Consider the following 15,927-nt stretch of genomic DNA (forward strand, 5'->3'; position numbering starts at 1 on the left):
TCATTACTGTGCACAGACTTTCTCTAGTTGCAGTGAGTGGGGGCTACTGTTTGTTGTGGTTCAAGGGCTTCTTGTTTTGCTGGTGTCTCTGGTTGTGGAGCACAGGCCCATGGCCTGTGGGCTTCAGTAGGTGCAGCACATGGGCTTTAAAGTGTGGGGTCAGTGACTGTGGCGCACAGGCTTGGCTGTCCCATGGTATGTGGTGTCTTCCTGCACTAGGGATCAAACTGTGCCCCCTGCATTGGCAGGCAGATCCTTAACTACTGAACCAACAGGGAAGTCCACTATTTCCAATTTTTGGAGGGATTTCCATACCATTTTCCATAGTGGCTTCACCAATTTATATTCCCATCAACAGTGCATGAAGGTTTTCTTTTCTCCACATTACTGTTTCTTCTTTTCAGTTTATCTGGCTTTTTGGAAATAATATTTTTAAAAAAGATTTTGTTCTTTGACAATCCAAGTCTGTCTTTCTCTTTCTATTCCTCCATCTGTTTTTTGTTTACTTTTGCTCATACTTTATTTTCCACGTAAAGAAAGTAGCTATTAAACAGTTCTAAAACTTTTAGTGTTCTGGAGTAAAAAAAAATGTGTCAGAAGACTACTTTCCACATTCTCCCAAATTGCATATTTCTGAAGTATCAGTACAAGCAAATCTGACCCCTAGTATATTCCTCCTGCTCTCCAGTCAACTGACTTTGTCACAGCAAGGAGCCTGTGAGCCTTGAAGATGCAAATCTATACTGAGGTAGTACTTTAGTGGTTATTAGGCAAACCTGGCTGAGGATTGCTAAAGAAGAGAGAAACACATCTCACCCTGTCTCCTTGTTTGTCTTGGGTGGCTCATTGCCCCCTGCTGGTTAAATCAATAATGTTTACTCCCTCGCACATCTCAAAGCACTGCAGTCTGAGTGCAAGGCATTGGAACCACATATGAAAATCCAGTGCAACCATATGCCTTTAAATTCAAGCAGATACAACAAAGATTTCTGCTCCAAACCTAGAAAGATCCTGCTCAGCTTCCATATGTGAAGTTTACATTGCTACCAAAGAACTCCCAACCCCTCTATACCACTTTGCTGTTGAAGTTCTTCCCATCTAACTCTTCTTCTTTCTATATCCTCTGTTTACCTTTGTGAGATCTTCTGGTACCCTGATGTTCACAGGCTCATGACGAGAGCTTCTCTGGGTTTTCTCGTGATCACCCAGTTCTATAGATAACAGAATTTTCCACTAGGCCCTGGAATTCCATATTCCTTTCCTTTTGATTTCTTGAAGTATCTCACTTAAGGATTTGTCTTTGACACCTGAAAAGCCAGGCCTCATATAGATCCTGAAGTGGGGTCCTTATTCGAGCATCAGCACATACTGTGACCTGCAGAGACAAGCTGTGGTGTGTCCCTAGAGGTCTGTAGATGCTGAGTGATGAGTGAGCCTTGTCTTTTTCTAGTTCACTTCCATTTGATGGGAGAGTTTCTTTTTAAATAAAAGCGTTCAGGTCACATTGGTATCTTAGTAGTTTTCTACAAGTTAGTATATAACTTACAGAGTTTGGGCTCTAGTCAGTTGTAAACAGATGATCCTTAGGTGGGTTTTTGACAGTGCTCTAATACAACACTGACGGGACAGTCATTCAGCCCTTTGCCTTATTTCCAGGCGTTGGTTATCAACACTGAATATACCATTCTGTACTCACATGTGGAAACAGTGGATGACTGTATTTTTCTGGGCCCCCAAATCACCGAAGATGGTGATTGCAGCCATGAAATTAAAAGACGCTTGCTCCTTGGAAGAAAAGTTATGACCAACCTAGACAGCATATTAAAGCACAGAGACATTACTTTGCCAACAAAGGTCCGCCTAGTCAAGGCTATGGTTTTTCCAGTGGTCATGTATGGATGTGAGAGTTGGACTATAAAGAAAACTGAGCGCAGAAGAATTGATGCTTTTGAAGTGTGGTGTTGGAGAAGACTCTTGAGAGTCCCATGGACTGCAAGGAGATCCAGCCAGTCCATCCTGAAGGAGATCAGTCCTGGGTGTTCATTGGAAGGACTGATGTTGAAGCTGAAACTCCAGTACTTTGACCACCTGATGTGAAGAGCTGACTCATTTGAAAAGACCCTGATGCTAGGAAAGATTGAGGGCAGGAGGAGAAGGGGACGACAGAGGATGAGATGGTTGGATGGCATCACCGACTCAATGGACATGGGTTTGGGTGGACTCCGGGAGTTGGTGATGGACAGGGAGGCCTGGCATGCTGTGGTTCATGGGGTCGCAAAGAATCGGACACAACTTAGTGACTGAACTGAACTGAAGTTTTAAAAATTGGTTTTTATGTGATCTGTTTTTTACTTGAATATATTTTATTATTTTGGTTTCGCTGGTGTCTCAGACAGTAAATAATCCATGTGAGCAAGGAGAGAGGTGTGAGAGAGGAGACGGAGAGGGGATTTTGGTCCTAATGGAGCAGTGTGGGAGGGGCTGGTGTGGTGAGATAAGGGTGAGAGGAAGAACTGTAGTCACACTGCAATAGATCATAATAGGTGTATGATAAATATTTTTATAAACTAAATTGGGTTGCATTGGTTTTGGTAATACAATTCTGGATTTGGCTATGATGTGAGTGATGGAAAGGAAGAGAGAGGGTCACCTGGAAAGGCTGCTCTGAGAAGATGTTTGAGCCAAGACTTGAAAAATGGGAAGGAGTGAACCATGTGAAGTTCTGGTGGAAGAACATTAAGGAAGAAGGAACAGCAAGGGTAAACACCCCAAGGCAGAAATGAATTTGTCAAGTTAGAGATAGCAAGAAAGCCCCTGTGGCTGGAGCAGAGTGAGTGGGTAAGCCTGAGCCATGGGAGGAGATAAGCTAAAGGAAGAGTCAGCCAGACAGTTTAGGGCCTTGAGGACTGAGGTGAGGGATTTAAGTTTTGTTCTAAGGTGAAGGAAATTGCTTTGAGTAAGTGCCTTGTGCTAAAGTTCCTAGAAGTACAATTGTTCTTTCCTAAAGAGCACTTTTAAGCTGTCTTTGGAACATTTCCCCCAGTGGAACTGTGTCTTTAACATTACAATTAAATCAATGGGGATATGTTTTTAAATATATATAATTATATATAATCTCTATGTATATATGTCCTTCTGTGTCTATCTATCTATCTATATATATATATCCATCGATCTGGAGAGAAAGAATAAATTAAGTTATGCCTTAGACTGTTTTGATTTTCAATAGATGTGATACATCTGTATTTCCATTCTACTTATTCTTATTTTCAGAATTAAGAAAATTTCAAATCTGGAGAATCTAAAGAGCTTAGATGTCTTGGACCTTCATGGAAATCAGGTATTGTTAAAGCCCTTTGTAACTTACTTTTTTGAAAAAGCTCTAGGAAATTTGGCATAGAACTTTTAATAATTATACCTGTGTTGAATTTTTCCAGAGTTACTTTACTGATTCACTGAAATTAGCTGTGGTATTAAGGTAGTAAGTCTACTTACATAAATTTCTCAACAGCAAATGACAGATAAGACATAAAACATTTAGAATTCTTATAGTTATGCCTATTTTGTTTCTTATTTAGTCTTTTATTAACTTAATAGCCAACCCCAAACCAAGAACTAGAATATTACTATTGATTTTCTTCTACCTAAGTGTTCCTTCTTTATTCCAAGTTACCACTATTCTGGATTTCACATGTATCTTTCCTTTGTGGGTATTTTTACTTGGTTTTATCACATATACATGTGTCTAAATAATATATTGTTTAGTAGTATTGTCTTTTAACTTTAAAAAGGTGTCACACTATATATTGTCATATAATGTTTCCTTTTTTGATACAGCATTATGTTACTGAGATTTATCTATTTTGATTATGTAGTTGTAGTTTATGTTTATTGTTATATGTTCCATGGTTTGATTATACAAAAACATTTTTCTCCATTTTATTATTGATAGACATTTGGGTTGATTCCTTTTTGTTTGCTTGTCTTTTTGTTTTGTTTCCTACTCGGATAGCACTTCTAAGAGCATTCTTATGCATGTTTCTCCCATACATTATATTATTCTAGGGTATATTCCTAGGAGTGGAACTGATGGGTCATAGGTTATTTAAATGTCTAACTTTAAAAGATAATGCCAAATTGTTTTCCAAGGTGGTTGTACCAGTTTATACTCCCACCGGTAACACAATAGATCCTGTTGCTTCATATCTTTTTCAACATTTGGAATTGTCATACTTCTTAATTTTTGCCAATTGAATTGGTATGAAGGGGTGGCCTCTCATGGTCTGGATTTATGTTTCCCTGATTACTATATAACCTGGGATCATTATCCTGTTTGATCAGTTTATCTACCCATGTATTTGTCTGTCTAATTTGTGTCTGGTTTGTTATGTTCCCCTCCTTATTTTCTCTCTCAGAGCATCTTGGCTGTTTTTTTAACCCCTTGCTCTTATATTTAAATTTTAGTCTTTTCAATATGAATACTTATTTCTAAATAACTACATGAGTTACATATTCATGCAGAAGGTAAAACCTCTCCTGAGGTAGCAAGTGTACATTGTGGGATGATCTGGGAGTCCCTGCCTGTTGAGAACAAGGTTTTCCACTTGCAGTTGGTTAGACATAGACCTCAGTGTAATCTCTCTGGGTGCTCTAATAGCTGTTAGTCCCAAGCGTTTTGTTGAAACCAAATGTTATTAATAAAACCATGATAGATCTGGATAGGCAGCATCAGCTAGCGGCTGGGGTCAGCTAGCTAGCTGTGATCCCAGCTCCATCTCTATGTCTGCCTATATGTGCACACAGAGGGAGGACTGTTGATGGCCCAGGAACTGTCCAGCCATGCAGGCTGGTTAGTGTCTTTCTAGTAGAGAGAAAGTTAGCCTGTTATTAATAGTTAGATGTTGGTAGAAGGGGAAGAAGAATTAAAGTGTTTGTCAGTAAGAGAATATCATATACAAAAGCACTGAGACTAAAAATAGCATGGTAAGTATTTTTTTACTCCTAGAGAATTCAGCACATATTGGGGGATGGTGAGAGATGAGGCAAGAGAGATAGATATAAGGCCAGATTGTGGAGGGCTTTATATGCAATACTAAGAAATTGCTATTTTGTCTTTATTTAGCCCACTATTTTAAATATTGTTCATAAGTATAATTGAAACATTTTATGGTAGCAATATTTTTCCTAAGTTTATTTTAAAATGTATAAACATTTATGTGTTTTTCATATTATAATATACTTGTAAGAATTCATGGGCATTACCCAAGATCTATAAGAGCAATTGGTAAATGAATAACATATCACTTGATCTATATATCTTGTGTAGGGATTATTTACCAACATTATGTTGATTAAAAATGCTCTATTCCTTTTAACTGACCTATATTACGTGTTCTATAATTCCAGCATATGTTTGTGATAGTCTGTGTATTAAGATTAAATATTTATACCACACAAATTATTTCTCAAGATTCTGTGAATACAAGAAAAAAATTTTAAGTGAAAATCTTAGTCTTGTTTCAAATATTTAAATCCAATAAGCAAAAATCTGGAATATTTCAAAGTAAAGATAGTCTTGGTGACTAAAAAGTCAGGAGATATACTGCTCAAGTTGAAACAATGTGCAACTCTAAAAAAATAGCATCAGATAGTTTAAAAACTAAAAGAATATTAAGTGAATATTTTTTATAGTTTGAATTTACTTCCATTGGAAATAATAATGATATATGGTATACATTGTAAAATGAAATGTAATTGGTTTTTTGATGTGAAAACATTGGGAGGAATAGTGATAGTGTTCAAGAAACAGATTGGGGAATGGAAAGAGAGGGGAGGTGAAACTGGAGGTAGAGAACAGTTGAGAGACTGATTCAATAATCCTTGTGAGAAGTGATGACAACTTAAAGTAATAACGATAGGGTTGTAACAAAGGGGCAGATTGGATAAATGTTAAAAAACATTAAGATTTAGCAACTGATTGTATGTGAGCAGTAGAGAATACAGAGGAATATGGGAGACTGATTCTTAATTTACAGCCTAGATTTTTTTCCTCTTTGTCCAGCAGAAAATGTTCTGTTGAATGCTTGCTTTAACATGGACACAAATGTGCTTCAAGAAGAATCTGTTCTTTCAGTGACATCTTCCCTTCAGGGAGAGCTTGCCCTTTCTGTTATTGCTTGCCTGAAAGCATACATCTTTCTTTTCAGTGTTGTTTAATAGGAAGGTCGTCTTTATCCAGTTAGAGCAATCTGGGTCACTCTTACACACATACAAAAGACTGGAGGATCCAGCTTTCCTAGATATATTAAGATGCTTTTCTGTCTACCTTAAGACCCTCTCTGATCAGTGTGACCTAAGGTTAGGCTTTTGAACATTCCTGTCATCTCTTCTTCTGGCTGTGAAATTTATTAACTGATCAAGAACTCTGCTCTCACTATACACCACCTTTTGCTTGAAGATTCTGTCATTTGCTCTATTCCTGTGACTTTGTTCATGCCTGCAACAAAGTAACAAATTTTATTCTGTCAGAGATGTTGCACCCAATTCTGCCATGTCTGTTCGCAAACCAAGAAACTGAACAATATCCCCAGTGATTTTTTTTTTTTAAATTACAGATTAATACCTATATATGAATTAACAACATTTCTTTTCGGAGTCACCAAACTAAAAAGGGACTCTAAAATGTAGGCATCCTAATTGTAAGTCCTACCAGCACCAAATGAAATTGGAGAAAGGTAGTTTTCTAAAAGAAGTGCTCCAGGATTATTAGCAGAAGGGGGAAGACATCATAGGTCATGTGCCCCTTCATTCTGTGTATTTATCTTTCTTCAGTTCAGAGAGGTTTTATATATATAAAATATATACATGTATATATTTACATATTGCTTTTTCATATACCTATCTCTTTTTTTTTTAGTATTTTAGTAGAATTTCTCAAGCTTATGTTGATATTTCTGATGTCCTATAGTGTCCATTTTACTTTTTTTGATTCTATACATTTTAAATTCTATCACCTATTTAGTTTTGAAATGTCATTTTCTGTGTCTTTACAGTTCTGTCATCTGCAAATACTCATAACTTTGTTTTTTTCTTTTACAGATTTTCATTTTATTATTAGTTAAATAAAAAATCTAAGTGCAAATTTTAAAGCATGGTCATAGTTTATCTTTTATATTATTAAATTTGCTATAAATATACTTACATTTCTCTTCTTGAATCTAGACGAAATCTAGATGGTATTTCTTGAATGTAAGAGAAGGGCTTAATAATATCATAGAAAATGTATTTTAAGTCTTTAAAAAGGCTATTTTAGCCAATATCTGCTTTGAAATGTTAAATAGAAATTTTCAAATAATATTGTGATGGCAATACAGATGAGAAAATTAATCTCCAGTGACCATGAAATTTATTTATTTTAATGTCCAGAAAAAAAGTGTTATGTATAACTCGATATTACTTAAGTCCATTAGATTAAAAGGTTGATGAAGCCCTCCCAAGGAGGGCTTCTGGGTCATGTAGAAACTCACCCTGTTTTGTGCTGTTCTTGCTGTATTACGATAGTGGGGCTTAAAGGCATGCTGCGCTCTCATCGCTTCATGGGCCATACCCTTTAGCTTACCCTTACTTGTGCCACTCAGATCCCTCTGCTGCAGTTGAGTGCTTATGCACGTGTGTATCGTCTATAACTCAAGTTTTCTTGTTCTAAACAGCCGGCGTCCACCATGTTGTACCCTGACTCCCCATTGTCTGTCTCCTCTCTTAAGCAGTTTCAGTAATAAAGAATATCCATCCTCATCTTCTCCTGGGATTCCTAGTCCCTTTTCCATTCAGACTCTTGACTGCTTTCAGGATCCTGCAGTATAAATGGAGTATGAACAGGGAGAACTTGGTCTCATTTCTTTTCTTTGTCTTTTCTCTCAGAGGGTAGTCTTGTTTGGTCAAAGCATTGTGAGCTCATGTCTTAGGCTCACAGTTTCTATTTTGTAGCTAGTATATATATTTCTCTTCACCTTCATGGGAACCTGGCTCAGTGCTGAGCAGTTCAGTTCAGTTCAGTCACTCAGCCGTGTCCGATTCTTTGTGACCCCATGATCTGCAGCACACCAGGCCTCCCTGTCCATCACCAACTCTTGGAGTTTATTCAAACTCATGTCCATTGAGTCGGTGATGCCATCCAACTATGTCATCCTCTGTCGTCCTCTTCTCCTCCTGCCTTCAATCTTTCCCAGCATCAGGGTCTTTTCCAATGAGTCAGCTCTTCACATCAGGTGGCCAAAGTATTGGAGTTTCAGCTTCAACATCAGTCCTTCCAATGAACACCCAGGACTGATCTCCTTTAGGATAGACTGGTTGGATCTCTTTGCAATCCAAGGGACTCTCAAGAGTCTTCTCCAACACCACAGTTCAAAAGCATCAATTCTTCGGTGCTCAGATTTCTTCATAGTCCAACTGTCACATCCCCACTGGAAAAACCATAGCATTGACTAGGCAGACCTTTGTTGGCAAAGTATTGTCTCTGTGCTTTAATATGCTGTCTAGGTTGGTCATAACTTTTCTTCCAAGGAGCAAGCGTCTTTTAATTGCAGATGGCTGCAATCACCATCTGCAGTGATTTTGGAGCCCAAGGAAATTAAGTCTGCCACTGTTTCCACTGTTTCTCCATCTATTTGCCATGAAGTGATGGGACCAGATGCCATGATCTTAGTTTTCTGAATGTTGAGTTTTAAGCCAACTTTTTCACTCTCCTCTTTCACTTTTATCAAGAGGTTCTTTAGTTCTTCTTCACTTTCTACCATAAGGGTGGTGTCATCTGCATATCTGAGGCTGTTGATATTTCTCCTGGCAGTCTTGATTCCAGCTTGTGCTTCATCCAGCCCAGCATATCTCATGATGTACTCTGCATATAACTTAAATAAGCAGGGTGACAATATACAACCTCGACGTATTCCTTTTCCTATTTGGAACCAGTCTGTTGTTCCATGTCCAGTTCCAACTGTTGCTTGGAGATGCCCAAACAAGTACTTATTGATTATTTGGTAAAATATACTTCAAATAATTACCATGGTCAAATTACCAGATGTGTTCCTTTAGTTAATTTTCACAAATTAAGTAACTTCATAATATCTATAGCAGAGGAAACAGGAAATAGATTTTGAAATGTCTTCATATAAATATGTTTGTTGCTGAATCCAATGACTGGATCTTTTATTTTTCTAGCATGCACCTTTGATATTTATGCCTGCTAATCATCCCTGCCTCATTTTTTAACAGATTACCAAAATTGAAAATGTCAATCATTTGTGTGATTTGAGAGTTTTAAATCTTGCCAGGAACTTTTTAAGTCACGTTGATAATCTTAATGGGCTGGATTCACTAACTGAGCTTAACCTGCGACACAATCAAATTACTTTTGTGGTGAGTATTAAAATGGAATCAATATGTGATTTCTGGCCTTTATTTTAAGGCAATGAAATAAATGTTATAACATTGCTTTCTGTAAAGTAAGAATCTAAGGTAATTTAGTTTTTTTCTGAATTTAAATTGTGGATATAATTGTTAAGCTTTATAATATTATGGTTTGGGAAATGGTATGTTATTTTCCATTCTAAAAGATAAATGTAAAATTAGGAGCAGAAGTGTATCAGTAAGTGAATCAGCTAGGGATAAATGAATTTTGAATCCTTTCCTGTGTACAAATAGAATTGATAAGAAAGACGGTATTGGTGACTGAAAGTTGGCAAATTGTTGCACAGAGAGGAAAAAGACACAGAGAGGAGAGATTGAGGACTTTGAAGACATACATAAATACCATATTCTTTGCAGTTTTTCAAGGGCAGCTTTGTATGGAGGAAAGAGCACTGTTGCATAGGACATCAGAGGCCTAGCACCGATCTGCTTTATCTCTCATTAATTCTGTAGTAGTGTAGTGTTAGTTGCTCAGCTGTGTCCACCTCTTTGCTGCCCCACGTCCTGTAGACTGCCAGGCTCCTCTGTCCATTGGATTCTCCAGGCAAGAATACTGGAGTGGATTGCCAATCCCTTTTCCAGAGGATCTTCCTGACCCAGGAATTGAACCTGGGTCTCCTGTATTGCAGGCAGATTGTTTACCATCTGAGTTATAGGGGAGATCCCATAACTGTGTGACCTTGGGTAAGTCACTCACCTGTGAGCTTCAGTTTACTTTTCTCCAAAATGAGGACATTGGGCTGGATCATCTCTGGAGTCCTTTTTGGTTTGCTGACTCTGAAAAAAAGATATCAATATGATAGAAAGCTGGCGTGTGAGCAGGAGAAGAGAGCTGGCATCATGAGGCTGCTCTGAAACTCTGAGGGTGAGCTTCATTAGATTTATAGTTTTACTCATGTTTAGCAGCTAAATAACTGCTTAATGCTCAGATATGTTGAACTTGCATATGTGAAGAGCTCTAGAAATAAGACTTTCAGTTATATAACATGATATAGGCCAAGAATACATCTAAGGCTTTATAAAAACACTATTTGTTTTTTAACAAGTTTCCTTTATTTATATGCACTAGAGAAACTGCATTAGGTCTTCTCTGGATATCATTTAAGCACTCTTAAAGGCACAATCTGATGCTTAACTTTTTCAAGACACTGGGTTCTTTTGTTGGTTGGTTTAGTCGCTAAGTTGTGTCTGACTTTTGCAACCCCATGGACTGTAGCCTGCCAGTCTCCTCTGTCCATGGTATTATCCAGGCAAGAATACTAGAGTGGGTTGCCATTTCCTTCTCCAGGGAATCTTCCTAACCCAGGGATCAATCCCAGATCTCCTGCATTGCAGGCAGATCCTTTACCAACTGAGCTATGAGGGAAGCCCATTAGTAAGTAAGTAAGCCCATCGAGTTCCTTAGTAAATAATTACATATACTTAAGTGGTACACATGAAAAAGTTGGAGGACAGTTGATACCTTATCTCTAGGCCTCACTGTACAGATCGGTTTCATTTTGAAGTTTCCCCAGGAAATCTGAGCCAAGTAATGCTTACATTTTCTAGGAGGTTAGGATAACTTCAAAACTTTTTCTAAGACATGGATTTATCCTGGAACCTTTAAATTCTGCCAGCCTTTCCCCATATTGGATTTAAATATTGGAAATGGCTTGTTTATTTTAAGAGACATCCGTATTGAGTTAATCAGTTACATTGCTGTCTCGAGGAACTGTTCAGGCTGGACTTAATACGTCCTCAGGACATTGAGTATGATAAGAATCCAAACACTTCGTTAGAGTGGGGTACAGAAATCTGTTGGCTTTAGCATATGCCTGTCTACAATTTGTCCTTCATTTGGAAAATGTGTAATACACATCCAGGAAATTGGTTAATGAATTTCCCACTGAGTACCTAATCATTACTGTTATAGATTAGGCAGCAGTAAGCATCTTATGGAAAAGGAAATTGTTTTAATTTCTAAAAGTGAAAAAGATTTTTAAGTATTATGTATATGGTATAAGTATCATATATATTAATTTATTGGATACTGTGAGTGTATGTGTAAGAATAAATAAACTTTTCCAACTCTGTTTCTTTTCTGAAGCATCCTTTTCCTGAAGACCCAAGAGACTTTAAATCTCAGGATTCCTTTTTTTCTCCCCTCTCTCTTTCCTGGTGGTTCAGAGGTTAAGCGCCTGCCTGCAATGTGGGAGACCCAATTCGATCCCTGGGTTGGGAAGATCCCCTGGAGAAGGAAATGGCAACCCACTCCAGTATTCTTGCCTGAAGAATCCCATGGAGGGAGGAGCCTGGTGGGCTACAGTCCACAGGGTCGCAAAGAGTCGGACACGACTGAACGACTTCACTTTCACTTTTTTTTAAAACTACCTCTTCTTTTCTCCAGGGTCAGTTATCACATTATCACATTATTCTTTTTGCTATTTTTTCTCATGGTTTTTATTTTCCTCATTGACTGGTAATTCTTAAATGAAGGACCATGTTAAAGCATGGCTGACTCTCCTGTAGAGCTGAATAGGTCTTTTTAGTCTCTCCCTAGAATGATCACTAGATTTGTGTAAGTTGCTGAATCCCACACGTTGGCAGACTTCCCCTTAGGGTGAGTGGATGACAGGCAGGCTCACTGTGTAACTATCAAAATAATAAAAACTACTTTGTGAGGGCAGGGAGGAGGAATAAGAAAGACCTCAGTTATCTTTTGTGCCAGCTGAAATTGCTGTTCCTCTTCCCCTTCTGGTTCTTCTGTGGCAGTTATTAACCATCCCCATGGATAAAACACCCATGCTCTCCATCCTTCCTTGAGTCTCTGTTTTGTTAGAAGCAGATCCTGAGGCTTTAGCTGAGGATTTCTTCAGCCAGCTGCCTGTACATGGTTGCGTGTGTGCATGGCGGGAGTGGCAGTGGGCTGGGGGGGCAGTGGGTTTGTTGGTGTTCCAGGAATAGCTGTTTAGTAGAACATCTTTAACTATACATGTACTTGATTAGCCATAGCTATTCATAGTGCATGCCTGTGTTTTGTTTGTGCTGACTCTGAGAGTGGAAGTTGGCATTCTCATGGAGAGAATTGCCTCGTTTGCAGTGCACCATCTCTCCCGCCAGTTCCAAGCTGCAGTTTTCTTTGTTCAAGTTTATCTCCAGTAACATCCATCTGCTTTTCAACTTCCTGAAATCTCATCAAAAGTGTTGCTCTATTAATAACTTTTGTTTTTAACGTTTTCTGTGGAATTGCTCATTTGTTTGTTTCACCTGTTGAATCTTGGGAAGGAGATGAAACAAATGCATCACCTACTTTACCATCTTATCAGAAACTGTCCTCACTGATAATGTCAGTATAGAAAAGAGTTTAATACAATAAAAAATGAATGACTATTTAACACAGTATAGTTGTATTCAATTCTCTAATCTTTTTCTTGGAAATTTTATAAGTTTCTAAGCAAATGTCTTTTTAGTTTGTATATCTTTCCCTTTAAAAGAACTATGAAACATTTCAAACATTCCTAAAGAATAGGAAATAATATTACCAACGTTTGTGTGTCAACCAATGAATTTAAATAAAAGCCTTTTAAATATAGTTGAGACCTACTCTGTAGCCCTCCCCCAGCACATTCCCTCTCTCCTTTGCAGACATAACCACAATTATGAGTTTGGTGTTTATTTCTATGCATGTCTGTTTCTGTTTCCTGTATATATTCCCAAACCATCCCATATATATCCCTAAACAATGAAGTAACTATTTTGCATGCTTTTAAGTCTTCTGTAATTGGTTTTATCAAACAGTACATATCTTCTGTAAGTTACTTTTATTATGCTTTGAGATTTATATGTGTTGATACGTATAGCTCCAGTTCACTAATTTTCATTGTTATACAGTATCCCACTGTACAATTATTATTAAATATTTATTTATTCTGCTTTTGGATAATATTTCTAATTTCTATTTTTTTTTCTTTTTTTTCCCCCTTTATTTTTATTAGTTGGAGGCTAATTACTTTACAATATTGTAGTGTTTTTTGTCATACAGTGACATGAATCAGCCATGGATTTACATGTATTCCCCATCCCGATCCCCCCTCCCACCTCCCTCTCTACCCAATCCCTCTGGGTCTTCCCAGTGCACCAACCCCAGCACTTGTCTCATGCATCCAACCTGGGCTGGTGATCTGTTTCACCCTAGATAATATACATGTTTCGATGCTGTTCTCTCGAAACATCCCACCTTCGCCTTCTCCCACAGAGTCCAATTTCTATTGTTGAAAATAATATTTTTGTATGTATCTTTTTGTGTATAATTATAACAATTTCCCTTGGACAGTGGCTTTCAGACATTTTTAGCCATAATCTATGTTAATAAATAAAATTTACATTGTTCATGCATACTCAGTCGTATCTGACTCTTTTTGACCCCATGGACTGTAGCCCACCAGGCTCCTCTGTCCATGGGATTTCCCAGGCAAGAATACTGGAGTGGGTTTCCATTTTCTTCTCCAGGGGATCTTCCCAATCCAGGGATAGAACCCATGTCTCCTGCTTCTCCTACATTGCAAGAGAATTCTTTACCACTGATCCACCTGTGAAATACCTGAATTGATTTCTTGACTAATGAAAAACTGGCTATAATCTGCCTTTGAAAAAGAATGCTAAATGGTGACTTGGGAGAGCATTGCTTGGTGCCAGGACTATGCACGTCATTTCAGTCTATTAGTTATTGCCACATTTTCCCCAAAGTGGTTGTACAAAATTACATTTCCATCAGCATTCCCTGAGAGTTTCTTTAACTTCACAATTTTATTGACACTTGATGTTTTCAGATGTTGACCTTCTAATTTTTGCCAGTCTTGTAACTATGAAATTGTATTATTTTGAGATTTGGGATTTTGAATTTTTTTTGAATAATTTTTTTCAAATTATTATTTGAGATTTGAATTTGAATTTCTAGTGGGATTAAATGCCTATATTTTTTCCATTTTTGATATTGATATTGCTTGTTCTGCAGATAGCCTTATCCTTTGCCCACTGTTATAACATCTTTTTCTTTTTCCTGTTGATCAGTAGTATTTCTTTTGTTTCTGCTGTCTTTGAGAAATAGAAATAAAAATCAATAGTTTCCTTTATTGTTTCTTTTTTTTGTTTAAAAATTCTTTTTTATAGGCTGAGGACATAAAAATATTTTTCTATGTTGTCTAACAAGAGTTTTAAAGTTGCTCTTCTCATGGAGTTGTTTCATCTATTTGGCATTGATTTTTGCTTGTGATGTGCCATTGAAATCCAGTTTCATTTTTTTTTTTTTCTCATGTGGATTACCAGTTGTCCTAGCACATTTTCTTGAAAAGTAAATTCTTTTTGTCCTTCCCTCTCCCCTTGGCAGTATCTTTTAGCAAATTAAGTATCCACATATGTGTAGGTCTGTGACTGGCCTCTCTGGTCTGTTTATTTGGTCTCTTTACATGTTTCAGTATAATGGTATAACTGTCTTAATAACTGTAACTTTCTATTAGTATTATGTTCTAAGAGCTGGTAGAATGAGGTCCCCAGTCTTCCTTTCCTTTTCCCTCCTTTCTCAGCCTTCCTTCCTTTATTTTTGGTTTTAATTTTTGGCCATATTCTGCAGCATCTAGGACCTTAGTTCCCCACTGAGGGATCGAACCCGCACCCTCCGCATTGAAAAGCACAGTCTTAACCACTGGACCACCAGGGAAATCTCCAGCCTGTCTTCTTTCAAAATTTTTTTCTTGGTCTTTTCTTTTTCTGTATGTGTTCTAAAAATAGCATGTCAAGTTTCATGAATAACTTTCCTGGTTTGTTTGATTTTTTTACTACCCTTAGATTGATCATGTGGATTCTTCTTTAGTCTTAATTTTGAAAATTATATTACAATATTTTTGTGATGAAAAGTCATTCTAGCACTTTGGGTTGTTATGTGTATTATGGGCTGTATATCATATACTTTCCTTTTTTGTTTGCCTAATATTTCATAATATTCACATTTATGATAGATGATATTGACTTATAATTTCTTTTATTCTTTTCTTCTATCATACTATCTTTATAAAATAAATTGGAGAGTGCTTCTTATTTTAATATTCTGTGATCCTTTATTTTGGTTTCCTATTTAGTATAAGGCTTCCCAGGTGGCATTAGTGGTAAAGAAACTGCCTGCCAATTCAAGAAACATAAAAGACATGGGTTTGATCCCTGGGTTAGGAAGTTATCCTGGAGAAGGAAATGGCAACCCTCTTCAGTATTCTTGCCTGGAGAATCTCATGGACAGAGGAACCTGGCAGGCTACAGTCCATAGGGTCACACAGATTTTTTAGTATAAACCTCATCTTGTTTGAGATAAAGATGATCTGTTCTTTGATTATTTTGTTAGAATTTATCTTGTAAAATGTCTGGATAGTTTTAAACTATTGACTGTATAATAGTGGACATCAGTTTTGATATGTTTTAGTTTCCTTTCATCTA

General features: G+C 37.3%; 1 protein-coding gene across 12 annotated transcripts in view; it reads left to right on the forward strand.

The window, feature by feature from the left end:
• Positions 1 to 15,927, forward strand: part of LRRC49 (leucine rich repeat containing 49) — a 153,218-nt gene that overhangs the window by 17,658 nt on the left and 119,633 nt on the right. For 11 of the 12 annotated variants that reach the window (XM_070468737.1, XM_070468738.1, XM_070468741.1 and 8 more), the window contains 2 exons: positions 3,274 to 3,340; positions 9,271 to 9,414. In XM_070468737.1, the coding sequence (XP_070324838.1) occupies positions 3,274 to 3,340; positions 9,271 to 9,414 (211 nt within the window). The remainder of the gene's footprint in view (positions 1 to 3,273; positions 3,341 to 9,270; positions 9,415 to 15,927) is intronic. The other variant, XM_070468740.1, reaches the window with a different exon arrangement.

This window comes from Odocoileus virginianus, chromosome 6 (assembly GCF_023699985.2).
Source record: "Odocoileus virginianus isolate 20LAN1187 ecotype Illinois chromosome 6, Ovbor_1.2, whole genome shotgun sequence".
Lineage (NCBI taxonomy): Eukaryota > Metazoa > Chordata > Mammalia > Artiodactyla > Cervidae > Odocoileus > Odocoileus virginianus.